The sequence below is a fragment of the Rattus norvegicus genome, chromosome 15 (genome assembly GCF_036323735.1).
Source record: "Rattus norvegicus strain BN/NHsdMcwi chromosome 15, GRCr8, whole genome shotgun sequence".
Classification (NCBI taxonomy): Eukaryota; Metazoa; Chordata; class Mammalia; order Rodentia; family Muridae; genus Rattus; species Rattus norvegicus.
This window is the reverse complement of record NC_086033.1, coordinates 57,230,820-57,258,794: the sequence shown is the minus strand read 5'-3', so window position 1 is coordinate 57,258,794 and position 27,975 is coordinate 57,230,820. Positions and strand designations below refer to the sequence as shown.

The 27,975-nt window shown below is 46.9% G+C and overlaps 1 protein-coding gene and 1 long non-coding RNA gene across 2 annotated transcripts in view; one reads left to right on the top strand and one right to left on the bottom strand.

The window, feature by feature from the left end:
• The first annotated feature begins 28 nt into the window (after window positions 1-28).
• On the top strand, window positions 29-27,953 carry LOC120097040 (uncharacterized). Its single transcript, XR_005494112.2, has 3 exons — window positions 29-4,919; window positions 5,341-5,500; window positions 27,493-27,953. It is a non-coding gene; the product is annotated as an uncharacterized LOC120097040 (long non-coding RNA).
• Siah3 (siah E3 ubiquitin protein ligase family member 3) overlaps window positions 11,187-27,975 on the bottom strand; it is a 67,364-nt gene continuing 50,575 nt past the window's right edge. The window contains exon 2 of the mRNA NM_001191118.2: window positions 11,187-15,793. Within this exon, the coding sequence (NP_001178047.1) occupies window positions 15,122-15,793 (672 nt within the window). The 3' untranslated portion in view covers window positions 11,187-15,121. The remainder of the gene's footprint in view (window positions 15,794-27,975) is intronic.

Genomic DNA, 27,975 nt, shown 5'->3' with positions numbered 1-27,975 from the left:
CCCCCATTGCCGCCCTCCCCCCACCAGTCTAGTTCACTGGGGGTTCAGTCTTAGCAGGACCCAGGGCTTCCCCTTCCACTGGTGCTCTTACTAGGATATGCATTGCTACCTATGAGGTCAGAGTCCAGGGTCAGTCTTTGGGATAGGGGTTGTGGATTTAGCTCAGTGGTAGAGCGCTTGCCTAGCAAACGCAAGGCCCTGGGTTCGGTCCCCAGCTCTGGAAAAAAAAAAAGAGGACTGGATGCTCACAGTTGCTTCTAATCTCGTTGGTTTTCTGGAACGCTGGAGTCTGGTTCTTACTGCAGTCCTTTACTGGTTGTGTTTCTTATCTCTGTAAACCACACACCCAGCAGAAGGACTTAATGGTAGGTGGTGGACTCCTCACATCTGGCACATCAGGAAGCAGAGGGCTCAGGTGGGGGCGGAAGCAGAGAGCCTCCAGGATGGCTACCACTTCTGCCAGGTAGCACACACGCGCTAAAGGTTCTGTCACCTTCCACCACAGACTCCCAGTTAGAACCCCAGTGTTCAAACATGTCCACCCATGGGGGGTAAATTTCTTACTCAATACAACACTGTGAGAACTGGCCCAAGTTGACTAATCCAAATTCAGTCCCCTCTTGGTTTGACCTCCTGAGGTAAAGCTGCACCTGAGGGCTTGTGCTCCCTACTCTCCTGAGCATTTAGGCCTCTGTATGTTATGGGAGGATTTGACGTTGTTGTTGTTGTTGTTGCAGGCCTGAAGGCAGGAATAGCAGTTCTTCTAGGGTATCTGGGCTGGACCAGAGCAAGTGAACTCAGGTCCGATGACAGCAGCAGCTCAACTTGACACTGTCACCGGAAGAGCAGAAGCGCTCCATTGATCTCTTAGCAGGGAACCTCAGCTCATATAGAACCAGACACTCAGCGTCAGTGTAGAAAATCATATCAAGATAAGGAAGTAGGCAGCAGAGCTGAAATTTATTAAAAGTCAAAAGTCAGCTACTCAGAGAAGAGGAAAGAACAGAGAGCATGGGTGTGGTCTTCCAGGAAGAGCTCCAAATTATTAAAGACATATACGTTAAACACAGGGGTTAAGGAAAGAAAGGTGCCCGTGGGAGAAAAAGAGACACGCAAGTGTCAGTGCGAGCGTCTCAGGGGAGAGCCATATAGGGTTCTTTCAGCCACGCATGCACTTTTGGTGGCTCTCAGGACATCTCAAAGCACTGCTAAGAGCTTGTTTTTTCCTTTTCTCTGTCTTTTTGATAAGTGAGATTGTAGGGTTATGACAGAGGAGCCTTGGATGGAATTATCTGATAAAATCAGGAGCCGTTAGGGCTGGGCACAGGGCTCAGGACTTTTTTTTTTTTTTTTTTTTTTTAATTGTAAATGGGATTTCTGGTTGTGAGTCCTAGAAAACTGTAGGTTTAGAGTTGGGAAGAGAGAAAAGCCTTAAGCAAATGTGCTTATTTGAAAATACCTTTATAAAAATGGATGGTGTGTCTGTGTAGGCAATTGGTACAGTTGGTACAGTTGTACAGTTGATACGGTTGGTACAGTTAGTACAGTTGGTATGGTTAGTAGAGTTGGTACAGTTGGTACAGTTGATACAGTTGGTACAGTTGGTATAATTGGTACCATTGGTACCATTAATATAGTTGGTACAGTTGGTAAAGTTGTACAGTTGGTACAGTTGGTACTATTGGTACCATTGGTACAGTTTGTACAGTTGGTACAGTTAGTATAGTTGGTACAGTTGGTATGGCAAATGCTGGCAGTTTTACCAGAGTTCTCAATTCTCAGAAGATCAAAGACTTAAACCAGAATCCTGGGTGCTGGACTCTGCCCCTCACCTCATGTTCCCATAATTTTCACCATCTCTCCTTCTATCCTGCCTCACAAAGGACCATGGTATCTAGCAGAAAAGGGAATAGTCATGGTATTTCTGCTAGAAAGAGTTATATGGTGTAGCTGGGTGTTGTTTTGTTTGTTTTTAACTGTTTAGTCTCTGGCAATGCAACTCTCTAGCCCTGGAATATCCTGTAGATATTTTCTGTGCCTCCTCCTCCTCTTCCCCCTCCTCTTCCTTTTGCTTTGAGCATCCTTATGTAGCCCAGGCTGCCTTGAACTTGAAATCTTTCTCTATAAGCCTCTTTTGTGCTACAATTAACATACATGGCCTTAATATTTTGTATGTTTTGATTCAGTTGGCTGAAGTGGATTTTGTTTGCAACCAGAAACCTTAACTGGCTGACTTGTCTTCCTTTTCTTGCCTGTCCTGGGGCACATCACAGAATAACTTGTCATCTTATGAATCTTTATGCTTCTCCTGACAGGCTGCAGACTTTCTCTAAGCTCTGCTAATCCCATGGTCTCTGTTTGGGCTTCACCCCACTTGGCTAGCCAACTGTAAAGAGAGAATTTTCCATAGAGATTACGATTCCTTCCACCCACAGGGCCTTCCTGCAGGAGATGAAAGCTTTTAGATTATGGTTTCATTTGTCCAGAAAATTGGGATTTTTACAGGGAAGGTTACATTAGTCCTGTTTATCCTTTTCTATACTTTTTGATGTGTTGATACCTGGTCTTACAGACCTGGGTCTTACAGACACTGTCCTCCCAGGCTTAGGATAGAAGACAGATCACCTTTAGTGTGCAACACAATTAATCCAGAGCCCATATACTCACCTCTTATTTATCTGGGACACTGTTTCCTACCATAAATCACCCCAAGCTAGACCCTAACCCTAGCGCCCAGGACCCATTTCCCTCCCACCTTATTCAAACTGGCCAACAGCAGGCTTGATCAGACTCCTTCTCTGCCTCCACTGTCCTTCCAGCAAAAGCAGCACAGAGCGGCTAGCCCAGGCTTTCCTCCATCCTTCTACCTCCTGGTGGACCCTGGTCGTCTTTTCTGTATGCTCGCTCTCTCTCGCGCTCTCTCTCTCTCTCTCTCTCTCTCTCTCTCTCTCTCTCTCTCTCTCTCTCTCTGTGTGTGTGTGTGTGTGTGAGAGAGAGAGAGAGTCCTCTCCCAGAATAAAAGGATTAAGCTTTTCTTGTAAATGCAATTGTGTCTATGTCTGAGCTCTTATCATTGCCAAGGAAAATAAATCCTGTGCAAATCTTAAAAACACAGAGAGTGAAGTTGTTAGGGCACACGGTAATGTTTTTCTGAAGACTTTGTCTCTTGCCGTAAAGTGGATTTCCCATCACAGAGCCTTGGTGGCATGGCTGCCTTCTGCCTCCTGGAAGTCACTCACAGGGCTTTCCATCAATGGGTGCCCCTCACTTTTGGACAAAGTCTTTCAGTGTTAGGGACACCAATGGATTCAAGATTTCCTTTGTTAATTTTGTGCATGCTGTCACACCTGGGTGTTATGGGGACACTGGTGACCCAAATCTCCCCAGCCCCTCTAGAAATATGTTTTTGGTGCTGTGTATCTAAATGCAGTGACTCCCTCTGGACCAGATTAGTTTATAGTAATGAAGAAAACTGGCTCCTCAGCGGGATGTTAGCATTCCAGGTTATTCACATTCCCTGCCCTCTTTACCAGAAGAGAGGCTTGGTGAGTTTGCTTATATCCGATATAAAATCAGAGTTCTCCTCATCTCTGGGTGCTTTTCTTAATGCACATGCATTGTGTGTGCAAAGCAACACTCAGCTCCTGATGCATTATCCTATTAAATTGGGCACGCAGGGATCCTGCACCCAAATGTTCCCAGTGCTGTAATTAATAGTCTATTACATTTGGGTGCATTTTCTGCTTGTTTGCCAGTCTTCAGAGGCATGCAAACCAGCCCAGCTGTGGCAATCGCTAATTGGGAACGGCTGATGGCCTGTATGTGCGCGCTGTGTGCTAGGATGAACCTAATGGCTGCTTGAATTTGCCTCAAGTACACTGAGAAATTCCTGAGGGTGGGGACCGCACCTTCTCTCCCCATCTGATCATCCTGTTTGCTATAATAGACAAGTGTTTTGGTGTTCAAATATCCCTCCTGCCCCCAAACTCTCTTCTTACCTGATCAAGAAGATTGGGGACCACTTTTTGCATTGATAGCTTCCGTCTGCTTGAATGCTTCTGTTATCTGTAACTCTGGGATTTAAAGGCACACAGAGCTGGGGAGATAAGTCTGAGTGAGGAAAAGTGCTTGTGCGAAAGCCTGACTGCCTTCCTTTGGACCTGGAACCCACATAAACGGCAGACACAGTCACTCAAGCATTTGTAATCCTAGGCCACCTACAGGAAAGAGGTGAGGACAGGAAAATCTCCAGAAGCTCACAAATCAACTAGTTTGGCTTATGCAGCAGGAAGGAGACTCTGTCTCTATCAAGGTGGACAATGAAGACTGAGTTGAGGCCATTGTCCTCTGACCTCTACGTGTATAGCATGACCTGAGTATGTCCACATCCACACCCACAAACAGGCATGTTCACACATCTTATACATGCTCACATACACAAAACAAACAAGGCACATTTGTTGGGGTAGAAGTCTCGGCTCAAGTCCGGACAAACCACAACAGGCCAAATGATTCCACGTGGAAAGGTTTAATGAGAGAAGAGTAGAAGAGGAGAGGAGTAAAGGCCGGACATAAGCACGTGGAGGGAAGCAGGGAAGGGACTGTGGAGAGAAGGGACAAAGGGGAAGAGGGGAAGAGCAAGAGCAAGAGAACGAGGAGGGGGCAAGCAACCCCTTTTATAGTGAGTCAGGCACACCTGGGCTGTTGCCAGGTAACTGTGGGGGTGGAGCTTAGACAGAATGCTAACAACATTGATCTTACTAAGATGCAGAGACAAGAACAACCCAACCATTTCAGCTAGAAAAGAGGCCTGGGACCTTACAGTTTTGTGGCCAGAAAGGAGGGGCCACACACTGGGCTCCCCACATAAGGAGTGGAGTCAGCAGGAAGGATACAGATAGCAATCTACTCTCCTGACGGTATGACTTGTCTTTTCAGCATTGAGAGTCAAATCCAGGGCCTTGTGTAAGCTGGGCAAATAAATGTTCTACCACGGAGCTACAACTCTAGCCTTGAAACAAACAAACAAACAAACAAACAAACAGATTTTTATTAGACTACTTTTTGCCAGACTCCACAAATAGAAAACGCAGGACACCCAGTTAAACTGGAATTTCAGGCCAATACTGAAATGTAGACATCCTAAATGTTGCTGCATGAGATGTACTAAACTGGTTGTTGTTTTTCCGAAATACAAATTTAACTGTGTTCCCTACATATACTGTCGAGCAATGTTGTTTCATACCTTTCTCTCCTAAACTCAGCAACACTTGAAGCCTGTCTCACACCTCCAGTGGGGGGTGGTCCATGTATTCTTTTCTGTTGAACTCTTTTTCTGAGGTGGGGAAGCTGCAGAGTCACTGCTCAGGGACTAGAGGCAGCCGTCCGGGCACCCTAAGACGTTGTCGCTGTTTGAGGGAAGCAGAGCGATGAAGCAGGAAGTGGATTTGCCTTTGACAGACTGGGAAGCTTTCTGAGGTCTTCGGTTTCTGACTTGACTGTGAGTTATGTTTTAAATCTATCGTTCCTAGAATTGTGTGGTATCTGAGTCAGAGTCTTCCTAAAGTGGACCTGGGGGACCATGGGAGCATGGCACTTGTGGCTGCACCCCCAGACTGAGGCTGGATAGAAAGTCCATGAAAATTATGGAGGTTTGAGAAGAAGAAGAGGTTTCCTAGCCCTGGAGTCTGCTGGAAGCCTCTGGCAGCTGAGAATCAGGAATTCTAGGAAAATTAACCTTTGCTGTACAGTTGTCTACACAGAGGCAATATTCTTGTTATATAAAGATAACTTTCAAAAATGTTAAAATAGCAGCGGGGTGTGCTCAAAGCTTCAGAGAATATGACCTTCAAGTGTGGCTTTGTTCCTCCTGAGAACAGGAGAAAGAAAGCAGTCAGTTTACGTGCAGCGACTTGAAAGCCAGCACACCTGCTTCTTGTCCATGACAACTAGTTCCATCCTGTCTAGAAGCTGGAAATGTCCTTGGTTCTAGTGGCAATACTGTCCTGACCAGAGCCCAGAAATAGCAAAATGCTGAAGGGGGCTGGTTCAAGCTCTGGTTTCTTGGTTTTGTCTTCCTTCTCCTTTTATCAATGGCAACTTTAGTGAGCATTTGCCTAGAAGCAGGGCATCTGTGGAGACCAGATGCCCTGGAACCTGTGTCCAAAACTCCAGTCCCACCTTGTGAGTGGGACAACTGGACTGACCAACTCATACCCCCACATCTCAGCCCAATAGGGCCTTACTAACCTATAGCAGGACCCTCAAGACTCCCACCCCTGTTTGCAGCCCTTTCTAGGAGACCTCCTGCTCTGAAGGTGCCCTGTCTGCTTCCTTTCTCTTATACTCAACTGTGATAAAATTCCTTTCTGAAATTCACCCTTCCTTTGTCCACAAAATTCATTCTGAGTCTGCAGGACAAAGGACCCGAAAGTCAGTGGCCTGGTATGGCTTTGATGGCCTTTGTACTCAAGAAATCCACCCCCCCCCCCATTACTTCTTTCCCAGACATAAACCTGATACTCTCTGGGAACCTCACAACCAGAACTATAAACTTTTATTACACTGAGAACACCCTAGCTTGCCCTACTACTCTGGTTGGTCTATGATTTTACCTCACCTTCTGTGAGCCTCTCGTATACCTGGCAGTCCTTCTATGATCACATTTAACTTAACAACCCTCTAAAGGTAATGACTTCAGAGCCCACCAGCTTTCTTTATACGGCTATTATAAAGATATTAGGTCCACCCCACACTTGAGTATGTCCTGGTCTCTCACAGAGTATCTCTCTACCCATTAATTCTTACGCTTGAATCTACGGTTAAAATTTTCTTTTAATAAAATCCAACTCTGGCTGCTCGGGAGATGGCTCAGTAAAATCTTGCTATGCAAGCATGGTGGCAGAAGCGTGGGTCCCTACCTAGCACCGATGTTAAAGCTGAGCACACTGGTAAGCATCTAACAGTCATGCAGTTGAGGGTAGGGACAGGGGGATCCCAGTCCACCTGCCAACCAGTCTGAAATCCTTTCTGCAGTGAAGGGATCTGCCTTGACCTGTGTGGGACTTTCAGAGACGCTCTCCTTCTGTTACTGCAGGTGAGGCCTGGTTTGTGTCTGGAATCTACTATGGCTGATAAAAACTACAGGGAGAGAGTTAGGTAAAGCAGTGAAGTCCGTACCCACAGGTGGGCCGTCTATGTCTTTTATCAAATGAACTTAGTTATTAACCAGTCAAAATGGGTTTGTGATTTAGAATGTCTGTCCAATCAATGAATTGCCTCCCCAAACAACCTTTTAGGAAATCCATCAAAACGAGAAGTCCTCTTCTCAGCTTGCTTTCTTTGTGGTGTCCTGATACAGTGTGTGAGGATTAGAATCCCTACTATAAATTCAACTGAAAGCTATTTCCTTGGACCTCAGTGTTAACAATGGGAAACATTCACCTCCGGAGTGTTAGTGGAACTTGAATCGGTACCCAGGAAGAGGCACAGAATGGAAGAGCCCTTGTAACTCGGTGGTACGAAGCCTCCGACTTCGATGCTTAGTGGATGCTTTCCCCTCTCACCCCCTTGCAGAGCCAATGGAGAGTAGCTCACGTAGGCTAACAGGAAGTAGCTCAGAGATTCCCTTCTCTGCTGCCTCTAGGCCAAGCTCATGTGGGGTTTAGTTCTGAGCTGTTGGAAGAAAGAGATTGATAGTTCACATCACCCAGGGCAAGCCCTGGACAGCAACGTGTTCGGGCAGCCTGGGATTTTCAGGGTAAATAATTGCCTTTCTTAGGGATTTGCTGGGAAACTCCTGGTCAGAAATGGGGCAGAGATTTAAATATAATTTCCCAACCCCACCAGGCAGGGATTTAAAGGATAAACGCCCTTGGCTCAGAGGAAGATTTACAGTTGTAGTCACTTCACAGGCAACTGTTTCTGTGAGATGCTTGGCACTGAGGACTGTTCTACACCAGCTCTTCATCCATCCATCCTGGCTGCTAAGCTGACACATCCCCATCAGCCTGTACAGCCTTTCCCGCTCCCCTGGCCCCCTTCACTGCCATCCCCCAATGGCAAGAACAGAGACTTCCATTAACACTGGATGACGAAGAAGGGCTCGGGATGGTCTGGAGCTCAGGACTGTTTTGGAGCTCGGGTTATGTCTTCCTCCCCCAGCTAAATGCTGCCTGGTCCATCTCCAGTCGCCTCCTCCTCTCTGCCTCCTCTTACAGTCACAGGTCTCCTCTTCTGGAGACTTTGGCTGCTTCTGTTTCTTGTGCCCCATTTTCCTCACTGGACCCTAGCTTTGGAGTTTAGAACTTACCGGGGAGAATATTAACGGAGTCCTGGGCCCCACTGTGGCTTTTGAATCAGAACTGCAGATTCTGGGGCTTAGAAATCGAATTCTCCAGGCAATCAGTCCTTAAACAACCCCTAGATTCCAGGGTGCAGTTGACATGTGCCTTCCTCCAATGGCTGAGTTCTGGGAAGGCTCCTCCCTTTCCCCTTCATTTAGGGGACACTCTCTCCCTTGTATTGAGCAACATTACTGTATGCCTTTGAGGACAAATGAAGAGAGACAAAGTAAGTGCCTGGGCAATGATGCGGTGTTAAGACAGTCAGTGACATGGCCTGAAAGGTGTCCCAGCACATGAATAGTCAAGTTAACCTTCTGGTCACTTTTTTTTTTTGGTTCTTTTTTTTGGAGCTGGGGACCGAACCCAGGGCCTTGCGCTTCCTAGGCAAGCGCTCTACCACTGAGCTAAATCCCCAACCCCCTTCTGGTCACTTTTGATCATTCATATCAATTTGATTCAAACTCCCCCTTCCCCCAAGCTTTTGTGAGAACAAGAAATGGGTTCTGGAAATAAGATGGCAGGAAGATTGAGGTTAAAATGAATTGACAGGCAATAGGATTAGAACCATGCTGAATTCTGGTCCTGGGAGTAACTAACAGGGGCCTGGAATTAAAGAATTAAACCATGAAGACTTCTTTGACAAGCGATCTGATAGACTCAGAAGTAAATTTCAGAGACAGTGTTGTCAGACAGAGGCAGGGGACAGCAGAGATAAGGGGCTCCGGGCGGCCAGGGCAGGGGTGAAACCCATTTCTTTCTTTAGAATGCAGAGGGGGGGGGGCAGGCAGTGGTCCTGTTTCTCAGGGTCCTCAATGCAAGGTGCTGAAATTGTTCCAGGGACGAGGGAGTTATCAGTTTCTATTCACCGCTGGTAGCATTTTCTTTCTTCCATTCAATTATGACCTTAAATGGAGGCAAATGTGAAAAGGGGAGGAAGATAACAAGGCATAAGGCAAGAGTGACAGCTAGTGACCCACTGGGTATTGAACTCACTGGGTAACTTTCTGGAGCTGTCCCCTCATGTTGCAGACAACAGAAAGAACAAACGCATTCCAAGGGGCTCAGAGAAGTGGTACCAAAAAGCTTAATGGCTTTTCCATGGAGGAAGGGGTGGTTTGGTACTGCTTCTTGTCTGCGACACCCTAAGAAAACCTAGGAAGTTCCATGTAGGTCAATTAGAAGGGAGCAAAATGTCTCTGAATATCCATCCTCTTCTTTATTGCCATTCCCCAGACAAGGTTTTGAAAGGACAAGGGGATGTTTCTGGTGCCCTCGAAGTGAAATATTTTCACCTAATGTTGGAAAGACAAACTCTAGCCTGCATGGTAACTGCTGTGTTCTGCTGTTGGGGAAACGAATGCGGATGCACAATGGATCTCCCGGGTCTCTTTTCGGTGGTGTTTCTTCAGCTGAGCGTTGAAGGAAATCTTCAGAACAAATAATGAGAAACTTGACAATCTGACTAGGAGACATCACTCTTGATGCTATTTATAGTTGGATTTTAATCAAAGCCAGGTTTTATGTTTCATCTGTGACCCTCCTTCCCCTTCTAGAAGCCAGGTCCAAGTTGCAGCCTCAGAGAGCCTTACTTCTGTCACATGGAAACCAATGGACTCAGAGGTTCTGGTTCCGTGCGTGTGTGTGTGTGTGTGTGTGTGTGTGTGTGTGTGTGTGTGTGTGTGTGTGTGTGCACGCGCGTGCATGTGTGATGGAAGTAATGACAGGTAATTAATCTCTTAATTTTTGATTCAGGGCCTTTCACTGAACTTGGATCTCACTGATTCAGGAAGACAATCTGACTTGCAAGCCCTGGAGATCCTCCTTATTCTGCTCCCCATTGCTGCAATTACATGTCTGTACATACTGCATCACCTGGCTTTTATGTGAGTGCTGGGGACTCAGATTCTAGTTACCACACGAGTGCTTTCCTGACTGAGCCCTCTCCAAGCTCCTTGACTCACTTCTCACCTCTGAGTACCTGCCGGCTTCAGGCACAGGACTTCCGGGTCTCGTGACTTTTGTGACCATGGGAACAATGGCCCTGGCTAAGTCCTTGTTGGATTGTATCAGGTAGAGCAGGAAAGAAGGTGCTGGGCTCTGTCTTTCCCATGACATCCCTCACCCACTGCTGTGTCTGCCCCCTGCCTCTACAACATATCAGGGTCTCAGTTTCCTTCCTTGGCAACATATTTTGTGTGATATTCGAAACCACTACTAATGGTCTTCTCAAATGTCAGATGTTCCCAATCTCTAGTTTCAAAGTAAAACGTCTTCTTCAGAGACCATTTTGACCTACAGGTAAGGAGACAGAGGATGGGAAACCTGTGAGAAAAAACGGATGGAGGAAAAAACGGTTGGTTTTGTGGGTCACGGTTCTTTACAAAAGCCACCAGATAGGATTTTGCACAACAGCATAGATCAGGGACATAGGTGGGGGGCAATTTTGAAAGGTGTTCTGGGTAAGAGACACTCTTGGAAGCCTCAGGGTCTCTTCCCCAGAAGATTTGCTTTTCCTGAACAATTTGCCGTTTGACTGTCATGTGTGTGGTCCTTCCAAGTCTCTCTCCCCACTCCGAGTGCATCAGCAACGTTTCAACTGTGCTATGAATTCTTGTCACCACGCATGGCTTAAGAATTAACTTTCTGGGAATATTTTGGCTTATAGTATTTGCCAATGACTGTAATGTAAATCCTTCCATCCTGGCTAATTGCAAATCCTTCCAGCCTATCACCGTGGAGGTAAGCTGAATCCTAAGGTCAGCACCATTGTAAGCACATTCCTTGTAGATACGGGACAAATGACATCTAGAGCACAGAAAAGAAAGCTATGACGCCGGAGTATTCTCCTTGTCTTAAATAGAATTTATTTAACTGTAAGATTATATATAAGTTAATCTTCAATAATGGTTGTAATAACTGACCTACAAAATTCTAAAAATGTAACAATCTGAATACAAGTCAGCTATCAGACTGGAAGAACAGAAGCAAAAAGATACACTTAGTACTGAAACACTAAAGCAGCGTTTCCATGCCGTCCAGACTGGTCCTTCTGAGAATCTGCAACATGAGTTCATAGAAATGACATGGATGGAATTGGTTAAAAGCCTAGACTGTGGAACCAGTCTTACTGTTTGCTATCTGCAATTTCTCAGTTACATAGGTACAACATATTACACATAGCAGCAGCTCCGTGTGATTCTTTTGAGGATTACATGGGATAATATCCCCCGGGGTCATATGGGAAACTTCCAGTCAGTGGCAGCCACAAGGCCTACTGTGACAACTATCCTGGCCCATTTCTCAATGTCCCCAGGAGCTGCAGGAAAGTTAGGTCTACCCCGGGGACAGGCTCATGTATGTACTGACTGACACATGTATGTACAATCTTCATTGTACTGTGAACCTCCAGCAGTCATTCATTTAGGCTCTGACTCAAGGGGAGGCAGGCTCCCCTTAAAACACCTTCCCAACAAACAGCTCACAATTGCCAATTCAAATACAGATGACCCATTTTCTCTTCAGTGCTACTGTCTGTCTAGACCCTCTATTAAAACACACATATTCCTCAAAGAGTACCATTGAGTGTCTTGGCAACCTGGAGGAGCAAGACGCTTGCCTGACAGTGGGTGAAGGGGACAAAGGGACACCAGGCTACTGAGACCTCCATGCACCTCTTCCCTCCCACAGCCCTGGGACCAGCTTACTTCACATGGCCAAGAAGCTACTAAAGAAGGATTCCACTCCAGTCTTCCCTCTGGATTCTCCACCATCATCTGGATTCTCCATCATCCAGGGTGAAGACCTGATCGGTTCTCAAGTCTCCAATCCACTGCTGAAGCAAGACCCTGCTGGACATCGGGGGTTCGTCTTCCTATATCGAGAACACTAAATCTGGGTTGGTGGGGCTGAATTTTAGTTGTGGTCTGATGTTTGACCTTGAGAAGGTCATGATGCATCTCTGAACCTGTGTGTTGAGGAACCTGATGAGGATTTACTCAAGACTAAAGAAAAGAGCCTTTTGGTAGCAATGACATCAAATGCACACTTTTTTTGGTTTCCAATTCACTGGCCTTAGCTGGCTCCTTTGTCTTCTGTTCTCACTTACTCGTTTGGAGAGAAAAGCCATTTTGGGAGCACCGTAGATGGAGGAAAAGGACACATTTCCTAGCCTTTATTTTGGAGATCTTAGGAACCACCTTTCAAATCTGTGCTTGGATGACCTACCCATAGTACAGTGTGCACTAATGACAGCCTGCAGTTGTTCCTAGTTCGGCTCAGTGGAAGGCACAGGCAACCTGCAGGAGTCCCGGGATGTGTAAGCACTGAGCGTCTTCTTGAGGTGTTGTGTGTTTAGTTGGGGCACCTATGATGTTCCAAATGACCGTCAGAAGCCAGGAAGGAACTGCGGCTTCTGACGCCTTTAGATGGCTATGGAGGCCTGGGCTGCAGGCAAGGAGCCACAGAAGCTGCTCCCTCCCAGGGCTGACCCACGAGCCTTGGGTCTGGGCCATCCATGGTTGGAATCTAATGGCCTGGAGCTGCATGTGTGATAGCTCCTGCCGCATGCAAGCCTTTCCTCGGGAACTCACAGCTTCGTCTTTGTGCTCCTCTATGGGCAAAGTTAGTTGTGCTTCTCCAGCCCTAGATAGATGAAGCCTGGGCTCAGAGTCCCAAAAATGACTGGGTGACTGGAAAGAACTGCATTTTCATATTTCTATCAATGTTTCGGGTGGGAGTCCACAGCAAAAATGGCTGGAAAATCACTCAGTTTGGGGTGGGGGTGGGGGAAGGGTAGTATGTTTTTAGATGGATTAATTCTGGTAGAGAAAAGATTGCTGATGGCCAGCCAGGACAATCTGCCTCAAACTAAGCATTCGCTTGGAGGCTGGCCCGGCCCAGCTGGTGTGCCTGAGGTAAGGGAATGAGTTGGAAAGAGGCCCACACAGTCCCAGGGAGAGAGCTGTGCTGGATTTGGATGCCATGTTTCCCCGTAGCACTTGGCCAGTGACAGAAAGGAGTTGTGGACACGTGGTCCCATTGGGAAGGTTTTAAGGTGTCCAAGTTAGAGCAGAAAAAAGGCAGAGCGAAGCCCCTCCCCCTTCTTCCAGTGCTCGAAGGCCTTCCTCTAGAGGCTCATGCACGGTTCTAACAACAAACCAAGAGAAACAACCTCTGGAGAGGGTGTCAGGGGGTGAGGGTGAAGGTGGAGGGGGTGAGGGTGAAGGTGGAGGGGGTGAGGGTGAAGGTGGAGGGGGTGAGGGTGAAGGTGGAGGGGGTGAGGGTGAAGGTGGAGGGGGTGAGGGTGAAGGTGGAGGGGGTGAGGGTGAGGGTGGAGGGGGTGAGGGTGAGGGTGGAGGGGGTGAGGGTGAGGGTGGAGGGGGTGAGGGTGAGGGTGGAGGGGGTGAGGGTGAGGGTGGAGGGGGTGAGGGTGAAGGTGGAGGGGGTGAGGGTGAAGGTGGAGGGGGTGAGGGTGAGGGTGGAGGGGGTGAGGGTGAAGGTGGAGGGGGTGAGGGTGAAGGTGGAGGGGGTGAGGGTGAAGGTGGAGGGGGTGAGGGTGAAGGTGGAGGGGGTGAGGGTGAAGGTGGAGGGGGTGAGGGTGAAGGTGGAGGGGGTGAGGGTGAAGGTGGAGGGGGTGAGGGTGAAGAAGGTGGAGGGGGTGGTGGTAAGGTTGTGGGTTGGTGGGTTGGGGAGGGGAGGGAAGTGGAGGGTGAGGTGACGCTCCCTTCTGCACATGCAGAGCTAACTCCTAAGCAGCCATATTTATGTACAGAGTGTGTTAGAGAGTAAGGAAAGAAGCCAGCAGGGTGGGGGACAAGTATCAGGGCCAGCTCTCCAGGCGGGAGGTCCTGCTTTGCTTTTCTCTGGGGTCCTTATTTTGATGATGGATCTTATTTATAAACTATCAAGAACAGAGTGGCTGGCTCTCTGATACAAAAAGTGTTACTCTAGTGAGGGGGGCTGACGGATTTATAATTTATACACTTGAAAGGTCTCACTGAGGCAGGAGCACCCTCTGTTAGAAAATTAATTCCATGCCTTCTTTCTGGCTGCTTTTCTCCTGCATCTTACTTAGCCTGCATCTCAGCAGAGGCAAAGCGATTTTCCGAAAAGCAGGGAGAACATCCGGGCTTTAATTGCAAAGTAAAAGGGAAAGGCATGGCTCAGTAAGGAGGCCAGGAAAACCTGAAAAAAGGAGAAGGCTTTTAATCTGACCACTGTCTCCAGCCCTGGATCAAATGAGTGCTTCTGACACAAAGGGTGCCTCCAGGTGACGCCACGGTCTGTGGAGGAGACACTGTCTCATGCTTCTGCAGCTTAGCCTTGAGCCCAAGGCTCCTGGAAAGGGGTCGATCATGGCTGTCAGGGTTTTCTCCCGAGACATGCTGCTTCACCCATGACAAGGCAGGCTCTGTCTGAAGCAGCCAGAAGAGGGAAAGAAGGATGTGTTTGGGAGCCTTTAACTCCAGTGCTCTGCTTCTTGGTAACTGTGGTACGTGTTCCCTTTGGAGGCAGTGAAAAAAAGAACTAACAATGGTGGGAAATAACTATTCTGGTAGACTCTTCTGAATGTTCTACAAAATTTTACCAACAACACAGGACAGATTTCACACCAAGATCTTGAATCACAGTTGTTTACATAATATAATGCCCATGGCAGACGAATACTAATACCTCAAATTACCTGAGACGAAAAAGAAAGAAAAGAAAGAAGGGTAATTAATAGGTCCTGCTGTCTAGAGGTCCGAGGTGCACAGGAGATCCGGCCGCTCCTGGTCTCACATCTCAGCAGCATCCCTGGCTCTGACCTCCGTCTCAGTGATGGCGATTCCAATGGCGAGGCTGCCATTGTCAGAGAAAAGCTGGGCCAGTGAGGTGTTGAGAACCAGGCAGTCCCCGTCGGTGATGACTGAGTCCACACACTCCAGGACGGATCTCGGGGTGGCCTCCCATTTGAGACGCCTGTGGTTTCTGTTGAGCTCCAGGCGATAGGTGAAGCAGTCGGCCTGTGTGGGGGTCCCAATCAGCATCATGGTAGCAAAGAACTGAGGGTGCCCTTCATGTCGTTCCTGTTTCCTGAGCACCAGCAGGAAGTGATGGCCGAGGCAGGAGTGCATGATGATCCAATCGGCTGGCGCGGGGAGGTGCATGTCCGTGGCCAGGAACACTATCTCCGCCCCGTGCAGGATGTCGATCCTGTGGATTTGCCGCAGGTGAGGGACCACCACCTCCAGGTGCCCTTCCCATTGGCAGGAGAACAGGGGGCAAATGCAGGGTGTCATCTGAGTGCTGTGCAGTCCGGGCTCCTGGTGGTGGAGGTGGTGGGGACGGGCATGCTGATACAGGTGGTTGTGGTGACAGTGGTGGCGATGGTGGTGGGGAAGATGGTGCTGGTGGAAGCTACCTTGCTCAGCAGAGTTCTGAGTGATGGCCCGTCTACTAGACACATACTGGAAGGAGAGAGAAAAGTGTTAGTGGGATGTTAGGCTTGTCTCCGGCGCGGAGTGTGGCTCTCCTGATATTAGAAGTATTAAAGGCAGAAAGTACCGGGGTTGGGGATTTGGCTCAGCGGTAGAGCGTTTGCCTAGGAAGCGCAAGGTCCTGGGTTCGGTCCCCAGCCCCGAAAAAAAAAAAAAAGGGCAGAAAGTACAGTGCAGGCATGGATAGTTTGTTAATTTCTTCTTTTGCTTTCTCTCTCTCTTCTCTCTCTCTCCCTCCCTCCCTCCCTCCCTCCCTCCCTCCCTCCCTCTTTCTTTCTTTCTTTCTTTCTTTCTTTCTTTCTTTCTTTCTTTCTTGGGATTAACCCCCCACTCTATATTCATAATCACAGGACAGCTCTCAAACCAGCCTTGCCTGATAAACGTAACTCATTTTTCATCAAAGAAGTTTGTTTGCAACAGATAAAGACCAATATACAAAACCACAACTGGTTAAAACGCAGAGAGCAACTGGTCATGAGGTGCCCAGCCACAACTGGAATATCTACAGCACAGCTCTTGCACTTGGTGGAAGAGGGGCGAAAGGTCCTAAGAGCCAGAGGGTCAGGATGTCTGCTGTGGAATTGTGTCTCCTAGAAATGACGGAGAAATGATGTGATGTTGCAATAACGTGACTGCCTAAACAAGGCCTGAGGAACAACCCCCGTAAGCACACTAACACGGAGTGGGAAGGCTCACGGGCCACCCCCACCACAAAAACAGGCAAGGAAGGAGTGCTGGGGTAGGGGGAAATGACCTTCCCAGGGATGAACCCACTAATCAGATAATACCAAGAGATCAGTTCTGAAATTGTGTCCGTAATACAACACGGAACAGATTCAGTAGGTAGTTATATATTTATAGATATATAATAGATAGAAAATAGAAAGATATATTTAACACTAACAAAGGAAAAGAAGCCATAATTAGAGAGGGGGGAGGGAAAGGGAGGAGAGTTTGGAAGGAGGAAAGGGAAGGGGGAGATGATATAATTATATTTTAATTAAAAATGTTAGAGTAATAATATAAATGAGAGAAGTGAGGGGAGATGGCTCAGTGGGGAAAAGTACTTGCCATGAAGCCTGATAACCTGAGTTCCAGCCATAGGATCCCCAGGGCAGAAGGAGGGAGCAAATCGTTGTCCTCTGACCTTCCCACATGTACTGCGATGCTGTACACACACACACACACACACACACACACACACACACACACACACACACACACACGGGTTTGTGTGCTCAGTAAATAAAGTGCTAGACTCTGGTTTGATTCCCAGAACCCACATTGAAACAGAACAGTCCCTGGGTTTAATGGCACACGCTTGTGATCCCAGCGCTGAAAGATGAGGACAGGCAGACCCCAGGGACTCCCTGGCCTGTGACTCTCCCAATTTACAAGGTGAGTTCCAGGCCAATGAGAAAGCTTGTCTCGAGAAAAGGGGAGAAGAAAAATGGGGGATGGGTCTGAGAAATAACATTGACGGGTCGTTTGGCACTCACATATACAGAACATACGTCTATACACACATGAACATACAACCACACATACGCACATATCAAGAAATGAGGGACATCATGGATACCTAGGGAAGGGAGGGATTGGGATTCTGAAAACTTAACCAGGAAAATTCAATGTTTATGTCTTTCTGACTCTTTAAAAAGTCCCCAAGTATAGGTGCTGTCCCCCCTCAAACGGCATGCACAGGATAGCCAGGCATCGTAAGCAACTCCTCCGACTCATTGCTTCTTGATGTTTGCTGCTGATTTTTACGTAGTCAGTGGTGATCCACAGATGTCTTTCCCTTGGATCATGGTTACTGTACAGAAAAGGAAGCCTCTAACAGCCGTTTGTCTTTCCAGTGTTCCCAGAGCTCACACTATCTCAGTCACTCTTCTAAGTCCTAAGTCAACGTGTGGGATGTAGGGGAGATTGTGTGCAGTCACAGCCTCCAAAGGGGACACCACCTGGGACCCCCAACGCTCTCCTGACAGACAGATTTGTACCCTGTTCCTGCCTCTCCACTCTGTAGCCCCTATCGTGGGAACCCCTATTTTCTCTTCTTCGTGGCAATGTGTCCATAAATACTCTCAAAATCAGACCCATGGCAACATCTTCTGCCCAGGCATCCGGAAACACTTAAGCACTTGCTATGGGCAGACACTACAGGCAACGGATATATAGGTATATAGCTATGAGCAAAATAGACATAGTGTCCCTCAGTGTGAGTGTGGCACAGACGACAATTCAATTCTAATTAATTTCAGTTTTGACGAGGATCTTCCTTGTGACATAGGAACTGTGATTTGTATTTTTTATCAGAAGAAATGGGCCTTACTAGTAACAAGCCTGAGGGTACGTAACTCTTCTGAGGGTAAACAATAGCATAGGGTTCAATTTTACATCTCCTGACTCTGGACACAAGCACACAACATCTGGCTTCCCTTTCTGTAGGGTATGCACGAACACATACATACACAGGCACACATGGCATATACATGCATAAGTCTATGCAAGCACTGATGTGTGACGCACACACTGAACATATAAACACATAGACACAATCCATGGCCATGGCCTCCTAGCAGTGACTGTCACTGACAGGACAGTGGGTGACAGAGGGGCTCTGCTTTCAAGTTATGAGTTTCAGAAGCGGTGTGTGCGCTCTTGTAGGACTTGAGCTATAAGGGGCGCGTCTGATAACCCTTGCACGGCACTATTGACGGCCACTGTTTCTTCTTCTTCTAACTCCACTCCAAGAGGAACAGTTGTCTTCAGCAGTGAAGCGACAGGCTGGGTTCCAGAATCCTACTAGCAATGGGTTTGATTTACTCTTTAGGAAAGGAACAATCAACTAACAGGTAACCTCTACTCATAGGGCTACATTGGGAGTGGAACTGAATGAACTGGAGTCGCACTTGGCCCATTGCTAGCGGAGTATTGGGAGGTTCTTCTTGGCTTCCCTATCTATGAGTCCAACAGCATTGATTAAGTCAATTTTCTTTTTGGGAAAATATTTCCATCAAAGTATTGTCAGGAGATATTATGAGATGATGCCTGTAAAATGCTATTAAAAACTAAGTCAAGTAAAAAATGGTGACTGGTGCCTGTACCACCAGCACTCAGGAGTTGGAGTGAGAGCATTGAGAGCAGACGTTCACCTTCAACTAGATAGCGAGTTCCAGGCTAGCCTGGGCTATATGAGACTTTGTCTCAAAAAAGGGGAAATCAGCCAACCAAACAAATAACCCCATCTTTCCTGTCCCACCAAGAGATACCGTTATACCACTATTAGATATGAGTGAAAGTTTTAGTGACTTTCGGTGACCTTGATTCTTGATCGTCACTTGCTGCTCTACCTTGAGGGATTAACTTTTGCACTGGGCAGCAACTTGGCTGAACACCGGCCACCATGAAATCCCAGAGGCCTTAGTCTTGTTGTTGTTTCAGGCTACCCCAGTGCTGGCTCAGGACAGCGGAGTGACCCAAGGGTCCCGTCTCTGAGCATATCATCTTTCACATGCTTTTCCCGTCAGTGTCCCGTCTTCTCCATTCTGTGTGGTATGTGGTGTGCCCCGTTAGCTGTTATAATGTAGAATGTGGAGATGTTTGAAGCAGTGGTTCTCAAACTTCCTGATGCTGAGGCCCTTTAATACAGTTGTGGTGACCCCCCAACCATAAAATTATTTTTGTTGCTACTTCATAACTGTAATTTTGCTACTTAATAACTGTAACAATGAATTGTTATGTAAATATCTATGTTCTGTGATGGTCTTTGGCAACCTCTGTGAAAGGATCTTTGACTCGCAAAAGGGTCGTGACCCACAGGATGAGCACCACTGCTTTAAAGTATTCGGAAGGAGGTTTGTGGGTTATATGAAACACTAGGCTATTTATATAACAGATGCTCAACTCCCTTATATAAAACAATAGTAAAATTCAAGGACTTTAGTATCCACAGGGAGAGGATGTTCTGGGACTAAGACCCGTAGGTATTAAAAGGGGACCACATGCCATGGGGCTCTAGAAGGTCACACTGGAAGGGCAGCTTTGGAAGTTAGTGTGAGGTGACATTACACTGAGTGAACATAGAAGGTGGCTTCTCTAGCAAGAACGGATGTATCCGAGAAGCCAGAGAGAGCACGGCGTGCACTGGAAGAAACGTTGAGAGCTTTCCTAGAAGCTGAGCAATCTGGTGTAGACGGCGTGTACTGAGGTCATATTGCTAAGCTCCTGTAAGCCAGGTCGAATGACCTCCATGCCAAGAGGGGAGTAGCAGGAGACTCAGTTGCTAACTTTAAGGAACTGCAGTGGGTAGCCAGGCATTTTTAAGGCAAGAGATAAGCCTGCTCCAAACTGGCATTTAGAATGGAACCAGCAGCCTATCTGTGCCCTGTCCCGATATCGGACCCAAGTGACAACCCTTCCACCTCGTCTTCCTAGCTCCTTGCTTTTGGTTTTATCTTCCACCGTCACTAGCCATTTCTGTTTTAATTGCCTCGTGTCACGTGGTAGACAGGGGCACGGTCAGAGGAGACCGTAGCGAGTGACTATGCAAATAGAGTAGGGTATCATGAACTCTCGGAGAGCTCTACACTCTGCTCTCTGAGAAAGAACTAGAAACAAGTGCAGCCTTAGCTCCTCATTTCTCCCTGTTCATCTTTTGATGCAAAAATATGTTTCACTTAAAAGATCCCGGGTGAGGGAGGTCACAGGGCTGCTGGCACAGAGAAGGGATTCGTTTAATTGGCAAAATGCTAATCGTTTTTGGAAAATGAATTCTAATCTCCCTATCTAATACAGTGGATGTGTGAGTAATTACTTTCCTTCACTAAACTGTTAATGCAACATTAGTGATTACACTAATTAAAACTAATGAACTCTTACCACTGATAAACCCTCAGCCAGTCATCGGATGCCAGCCTTCCATTGGCTGTGTTTAACTTCCCATTTGGAAGAGGGGTTTTGAATTAACCTTTAGAATAATGCACAAAATTGGGTTTAGAAATGTTAGGCGTTATAGACTGGGTATAATTCTATCCCTAACCATTAGCGAGGCTATTTCCACCAAGGGTGTAATTGAATTTTAAAACACATTTCTTAATTTGATCAGCCACACTCTTATGGTTGGTGGTAATGGCTGCCCTTCTGAATCCTGGCTTCAGAAGAGGAAACCTGTCCTTGGAATGATTATCCGTGACCCTTTCTGCAGCTTCTGCTCCCTGTGGTCAGAAGGATCACCCAAGGGGCTGTTTTTCCTTTCCACTCACCTCCAGGACTTGGGCCATACTACTTGAAGAGAAAGAGGATTCTGTACCCGGCTTTTAATGATGCTCTGCCATTTGTTCATGCTGGTGGCCGGAGGACTGAACCCTGGCAGAGGTGACAGATTCAATGTTGCCAACACCTTTTATTCAAGAGTGGGAGAGCAAACAGGTTGAGTGGCATGGCATTTGGGGCAAGGGCTAGAGAATGGGGTAATGTCAAGGCTTGACCCCACGTTCACAGGTCAGCCAAGAAGTCAGAATGAATGTGCTTTAGCCTGCAGACGTTTTCTGTTTCTGGAAAGAACAGAGGGAAAAGCTAAATGCTGCTCATTTAGATTTTCTGCTTCTTTATTCCTCAAAACCTGCAGTGGCTGTGACCATCACAAACCTGGGGGCGGGGTAGGGGGCATTGGGTCTCTTCACAGACAGTAAGCAAAGCGAGATGAGAAGCCACACTGAGGCTTCATCACTGAGGTGGGCACCGCAGTGTAGCACACCTCCCCAGATTCAGCTCTCAGCTGAATTTCAGGGCATGACTGGGTGGCATGTTCCTGTGGGCCAGGGGCCATGCCTGCAATCTTCTTTAAAATATGTTCATATAGAGAATGGGATCTAAATGCATAATACTTTTAGCACCATGCTCCGGGTGCCGTCTGGTTCTGGAATTCACACCTCAGCATGATCGCCTAACATTTTATTGGGAAAGGACATACCCCAGAGATAACGAGTACAATTGCCTCAATTGGTATCTGTATTTCTGATTCACACCAGATGCTTCTAATTAACACTTACCATGGGTTCTCATTGGGGAAATTAGTTACTTGTCAATCAGTGTAACAGATGCTAAGAATGGACTCTCTATGATGTGTGAGAATCAGTTGAGGGAAGTCAGACAAATGCCTCCTTTGGTGAATGGGTCCTGAACGTTCCTTCTCTAAATGTTTGGTAACCAGCCTCTGAGATGGGACTTTCGGTAGCTGGATGCCTTTAAGAGTTCAGATTTTACTTCACTGCATACTGTAATTCCAGAACTTGGGAGGCTGAGGCGGAAGGATCACCATGAGTTTGAGGTCAGCCTGGGCTATAGTGTGAGGCCCTGCCTCAAAACAATTGTCAATTGTTTTGTCAAATGTTCAATATTCACATTTATGGCCATAGATTAGTGTTGTGCTCAGCCTTGGTCAGAGAAGCTTGTTAGAGCAGAGAGGAACAGTTACTGAAGAGACTCAAAACTGGTCAAAGTGCCAAGAGCAGGTGATGGTGGAGTGCGTTCCCCTGAATGGGACATCTCTGTTTCTCCCTCCAAGGCTCAGGGAACAAACATCACTGAAGATAAGGTAGAAAGAATAAAAAGCAGAGGGTGAGGGATGGGCAGGAGTCCGTCTTGTGAAGTGACATGGCCACTGCCCTCACACACTCGCAGAACCTGTGGTTACATGTACAAGATTGGTCCAGCTAACATTTCATCATGGGTGGGAGGAGGCCCTCCACCTTATGGGAAAGCAGGAACTATTGACAGTTAGTTGTGTTGTGTGAGAAGGTGTCACTTTCTTCAGTGGTGTAGCCACTGATCCGTGGCTCTTGTGCCAGAAGACAAAAACCCATTTCATGTAAGCAAGGCTAACGGAATGAGTGGATCCCATGCAGAAGGAAGCCATGGAGTGGGCGGGACCTTGTCACAGAGGGAGGGGTATGGGAGGGCAATGAGAATGACTGAAATTCACTATATACATGAATGATGCTGCCAAAGAATGAGGAAGGGAGGGGGTGGGAGAAGGGAGATCCCAAACCCCTGCCCCCAGCAGACACAAAGAACCCTACCCCAGTACAGCTCCTTTCTAACCGACTAAAATCCCAGAAGAAGGTTTGGAGACAGTTGAGTCAGGATCTATTGGCACCATCAGTGGTGAGAGGGAAGCAGGATGCTACTGTAGACAGAAGAAAACAACAACTGTGACAGAGAAATCTATTTCAAACTGAGACCTATGAGTGACAACTAACATAAGAGATCCACAGGGATGGCCACATAGACACTGGTCTGTGCTCTCAGAGCCTCCCAGGCTGCTCCTCTTAGAAGGAAGAGCTCTTTATGTGAAGGATGGGAAAGAAAAATTGGATGACACCATGGAAACCACAGCAAAAGGCATCCTTGAGTCCCTAGCCCTGAGATCACAGGCCTTTCCTTTAGCTTCTAGGTCCTCCCTGTCTCTCGCCGGAGCAGAATTGAGTTGACTTATCCATGTTGTTTCCTCACTAGAATCCTTGTGGATGTGAGTATGGTTTGCATTACGCACAGATGCTTGGCACACCTTCCCAGCATAGATACACTAGTAGTGGCCTCCACTGGGCTATCACTGGCTCAGTCCTTTACCTTACGAAGCTGCGTGAGACATGGTCCCAGCCTGATGCCTGCTTGAGCCAATCATCTACTCTGGGTAGAAATACTATCTTGCCCTCTGCCCGTGATATGGTCAATAGCAACTGAGCATCAGACAACTCTCTTTATTCAGCCTCCACTAAAGTCACTGGTTGATGACTTTCCCTCCTTAGTTGGGCTGGAGTTGTTAATGAGAGAGATTTTATTTAGTTTGCCCAGTGCCATGTCCTGTGTTGGGCAAGACTAGCACTTTGCAGCTCCAGGTGGCTAATAGATGCTCAGTAAGGACATGTGACAGCAATGAAAGAGTGAAAACATCAACTGAGCCCCCTTCTTGCACACACGCTCTGGTGGCTCTGTCCTCCACCTTGGCGCCTCAGCTCCTGGGGAAATGTGTATGTGTCTGTGTGTGTGTCTCTCTCTCTGTGTAAGTACGTGTGTGTATGTGTATGCATGTGAGTGTGCATGTGCATGTGTGTATGAATGTGTGCATGTGTATATGTATGTGTGTGGGGGTATACATGTGTATGCATGTGTGTGCATGTATGTGTGTGAATGTGTGCATGCACGTGAATACGTGAGTGTCTGTGTGAGTGTGTATATGTGTGTATACATGTGTATGTACGTGTGTGTGTGTGTGTGTGTGTGTGTGTGTGTGTGTGTGTCTTTTTCCATGGTGAGTTCATCAGGATGGAGTCCTGGAAGCTTCTCATTCTGAGCGTGACAGGAACGGGACAAAGATTCAAGCTTGAGAAGGAGGCGAAGCTCAGACCCGTTTCTAGCTGTTAGGGTGGGAAGTAGAAGGGAAGCCTTGAAGAAGAAACTTCACAAGACAGAGAAGCATTTATTTTGCTTTTACGTTTGAGAATTGACTGGAAAGCATCAATCATTTGCTTTTCAATTGTAAGGGGCAAATAGATTGAGAAGTGCAGTCTGCTGGATTAACATGGGAAATGTGCCCATTCCCTGGGTAGATCTAGACTGATTTTCTCTCATGCACCTTGACAGGATCGTTGACCTAACAGATGGCTGAAGAACCCCACACTTCCTTACCTATTATCCATCACAGAGATAACTTCAGCACAAGCAAAGATTATTGTTGATCTCTATGTCTATCCTCCCAGAAGATGAGTGGCTGTGCTTTGAATAAGAATCGTCCCATAGGCTCATAGAGTGCTTAGTCACCAGGGACTGGCACTGCTGGAAAGGATTTAAAGAATTAAGAAGTGTGGCCCTGTTTGAAGGAGTGTGTCACTAGAAGTGAGCTTTGAGGTTTCAACGAGTCCAGAGTCTCTGTCTCTGTCTGTCTGTGTCTGTCTGTCTGTCTGTCTCTCTCTCTCTCTCTCTCTCTCTCTCTCTCTCTCTCTCTCTCTCTCTCTCTCTCTCTCCGCCTGCAGATCAGGATGTAGCTCCCAAATCCTTCTCCAGCACCATGCTTGCCTGAATGCTGTCATGCTTCCTGCCGTGGCAGACTGGATCTCTGAAACTGTAATCAAGCCCCCAACTAAATGCTTTCTCTAATAATAGTTGCCTTGGTCACAGTGTCTCTTCACAGCAATAGAACAGTGACTAAGACAGAAACTAAAGGGTTGTGTCTACCCAGAGCCCCATAAATACCACATTGCATCCATAGTCCCATGCTCCATCCATGCATAAGTAGAATACTGGAATGCTGAGACAGATCCCTGCAGTCTATGCTATTCAGGGATCCAACAACCAGAAGACAAATTCTTAGGCACAAAGAGTGGCCACTGGGTGGATATATAGGGAAGGTAAGAAGAATTTGGATGTGTGCTGGAATGTCCACTGGGCTTTCTGTGAAGCTCCTCACAGTGTGGGGTGAGCCAGACGTGGAAGAAAGGGGTCCGTTGTCTGGAACTGTACACATAGTAAAGGTATTATTTAGTTAGCAACATGAAATATACTTGAGTATCATAGCTGAAGTTTTTACTTTGAAGTATTTTAGGTAGGTGTATGTGTGTGTGTGTGTGTGTGTGTGTGTGTGTGTGTGTGCGCGTGCGCGAGCGCCTGTGTGAGCTTTCACTTGTAATTTTGCCCTGAGCCCTGCAGGTGTTCAGGACAGACCTGCAGTCAAAGCACATAGCTGGAAGATAGCTTCTTTCTCTCCACTTATCTCTGGCTCTGATTTTTATCTGTGAGACTTGGAGCATGCTAATGAGTCTTACAGATGAAAGGATTTTTTTTTAGAAGCAACTTTTTTGCCAAGTTAAACTTTTACATTGCAGCTGGTAAGGGGAAACGAGGCCTACGTGAGCAGTTTAAAGGTTAAAATTTAATTAACTAGAAGCATCCCTGTAGAGGATGATGGAGGGCAATGTGTTGAGCTTTACTGGGAGAGCAAGCTCAGCAGATCTGGACAACTCCAGACTATGGGCAGTAGTGTTGATCCATTAACACCAGAGCAGGCTGCAGCTGACCGAATGCCCTCACCATAGGGAGAAGGCAGGCTTCTAGAAACTGTTACATATACAACTCTAACCATGGGAAGCAGGTGTGCTTATAGATTTTGAGTGGGCAGAAGGGTGTCCTGGGTGGCAAACTGTCCCAAAGCTAGGAAGGCTTCTCAGTTCTTCAAAGACACTATGACCCAACAGGGCATGAGTGGTGTACACCTTTAATCCTAGCATTCAGGAGGCAGAGGTAGATGGATCTCTGTGTTTGAGGCCAACCTGGTCTACAGAGTGACTTCCAGTGCAGTTACGGCTGCATAGAGAAATCCTGTCTCAGAGAGAGAGAGAGAGAGAGAGAGAGAGAGAGAGAGAGAGAGAGAGAGAGAGAGAGAGAGAGAGAGAGAGAGAGAGAAGATACAAATTTGACTTGTCCCAAGTCCCCAGCCTTCTTTGGATCAGGTACAGTATATTCATCCACAAGGGGCCTCTTGCTCTAGCAAGGTTAGGTCTGTCTGTTCCATGTTCCTTGTAACACATAACACATTTATTTATCCAGCATCTTTCTTGGCAATGGCCTGAAGTCTAGAAAGGTGAGCCACGGGGTTGGGGATTTAGCTCAGTGGTAGAGCACTTGCCTAGCAAGCGCAAGGCCCTGGGTTTGGTCCCCAGCTCCGAAAAAAAAGAAAAAAGAAAGAAAGGTGAGCCACATGTCTGTCAACTAGCTGCTGGATAAATATGTGTGACATAGAAAATGAACCTCCCTGTGACCCCCCCCCCCCACACACACACACCATGATAGCAAACACCTTTCACTCTCTGAGACCACTGCCCGGGGCAGATTATCTGCATTAACTCTCAGGACTACTACAGTAGCTTCCTCACTAGATAAATGTGGTGAAGGGGGACCCTCAAAACATATGTCTACATGCTAATCCCCTGGAACTTGTGACTGTGATATCTCCATTTGGGAAAAGGAGTCTTTGTAGGTATGATTTAATTAAGTCTTGAGATGAGATCGTTCTGTTTATACAAATGGTCCCTAAATCCAATGACAATTCTTCTTCAGGGAGACAAAAGCAGGAGACATGGGTGATGGGGGATTCTCTTCAGGAATTGTGGAACTTGATATAGCCATACTTGATCAGTCAGTCAAGTCAGGCTAGAGGGTCTGATCCTGATTCATGATGCATATTAAAGGTATATGTAGAAACTATAGGTCATAGAATTATATTCGTGTACTCTCTGTCTTCCTTATATCAATATAAATGTCTTGAGGTTAGTAATTTCATTGTGGACTGTTGTATCTATTACATTATTTGGTACCTAAAAGGGCTCAATACTTTTTGTGAATGTGCTGAACAAACTCCATGTCACCTTTTGAGACAGGTCAGAGGGCCTAATCTTTCCTAGGGGTATTTGACTGAGGTTAAGCACTGTTGAGCGCTGTTCATGATGTTAATTTCATGTTAGATCTTCCTTATGACACATCCTGATGCTTTAAATGAGCAAAAATAAGGAGTGGACCAGTTAACTGCTTGTGCAGCTCTGCTAGACACCCATGACTGCCTGATTTGAGCAGGAAGTTGTCAATAAACAGTCCCTTTCTTGGCTTGGCAGCTTTGGATTCTCAATGGCCACATTGGAGAAACTCGACTCCAGGCGGAAGAACCACCACAGCCATGGCCACTGCCGAGATCATGATACCACAGGCTTCAGGAAACCTTGCTCCCGAAACAACCACTTCAAGCAGCGTGCACTGTTCTGAATGACTCCAATCCAGGCAAGGCAACTCTTGACAAACTTTAGAAGATCCTATGCTCGCTCTGGCTGAGAGATGGAGCCTCCAGAGGTGTTCAGCAAGAAACCTGGAGATTGGCATGATGTAAGGCTTGTGATTGGTTCATAAGTTAGAGTTGGAGGAACTAAAGAAAGGCTGCGACTGGGAGACTTGTGCACACCATGCCCCTTCACTAGCTATACAAGCAGGCTATTTCTCAGTCTTGTTAAATTAGTCTGAGATTCTCCTGTACCCCTGTACCCACTGTAACACTGGGCTATAATAAAAGCTTCATGAGTTATTTGTCTGCTTGTGGTCTTTAT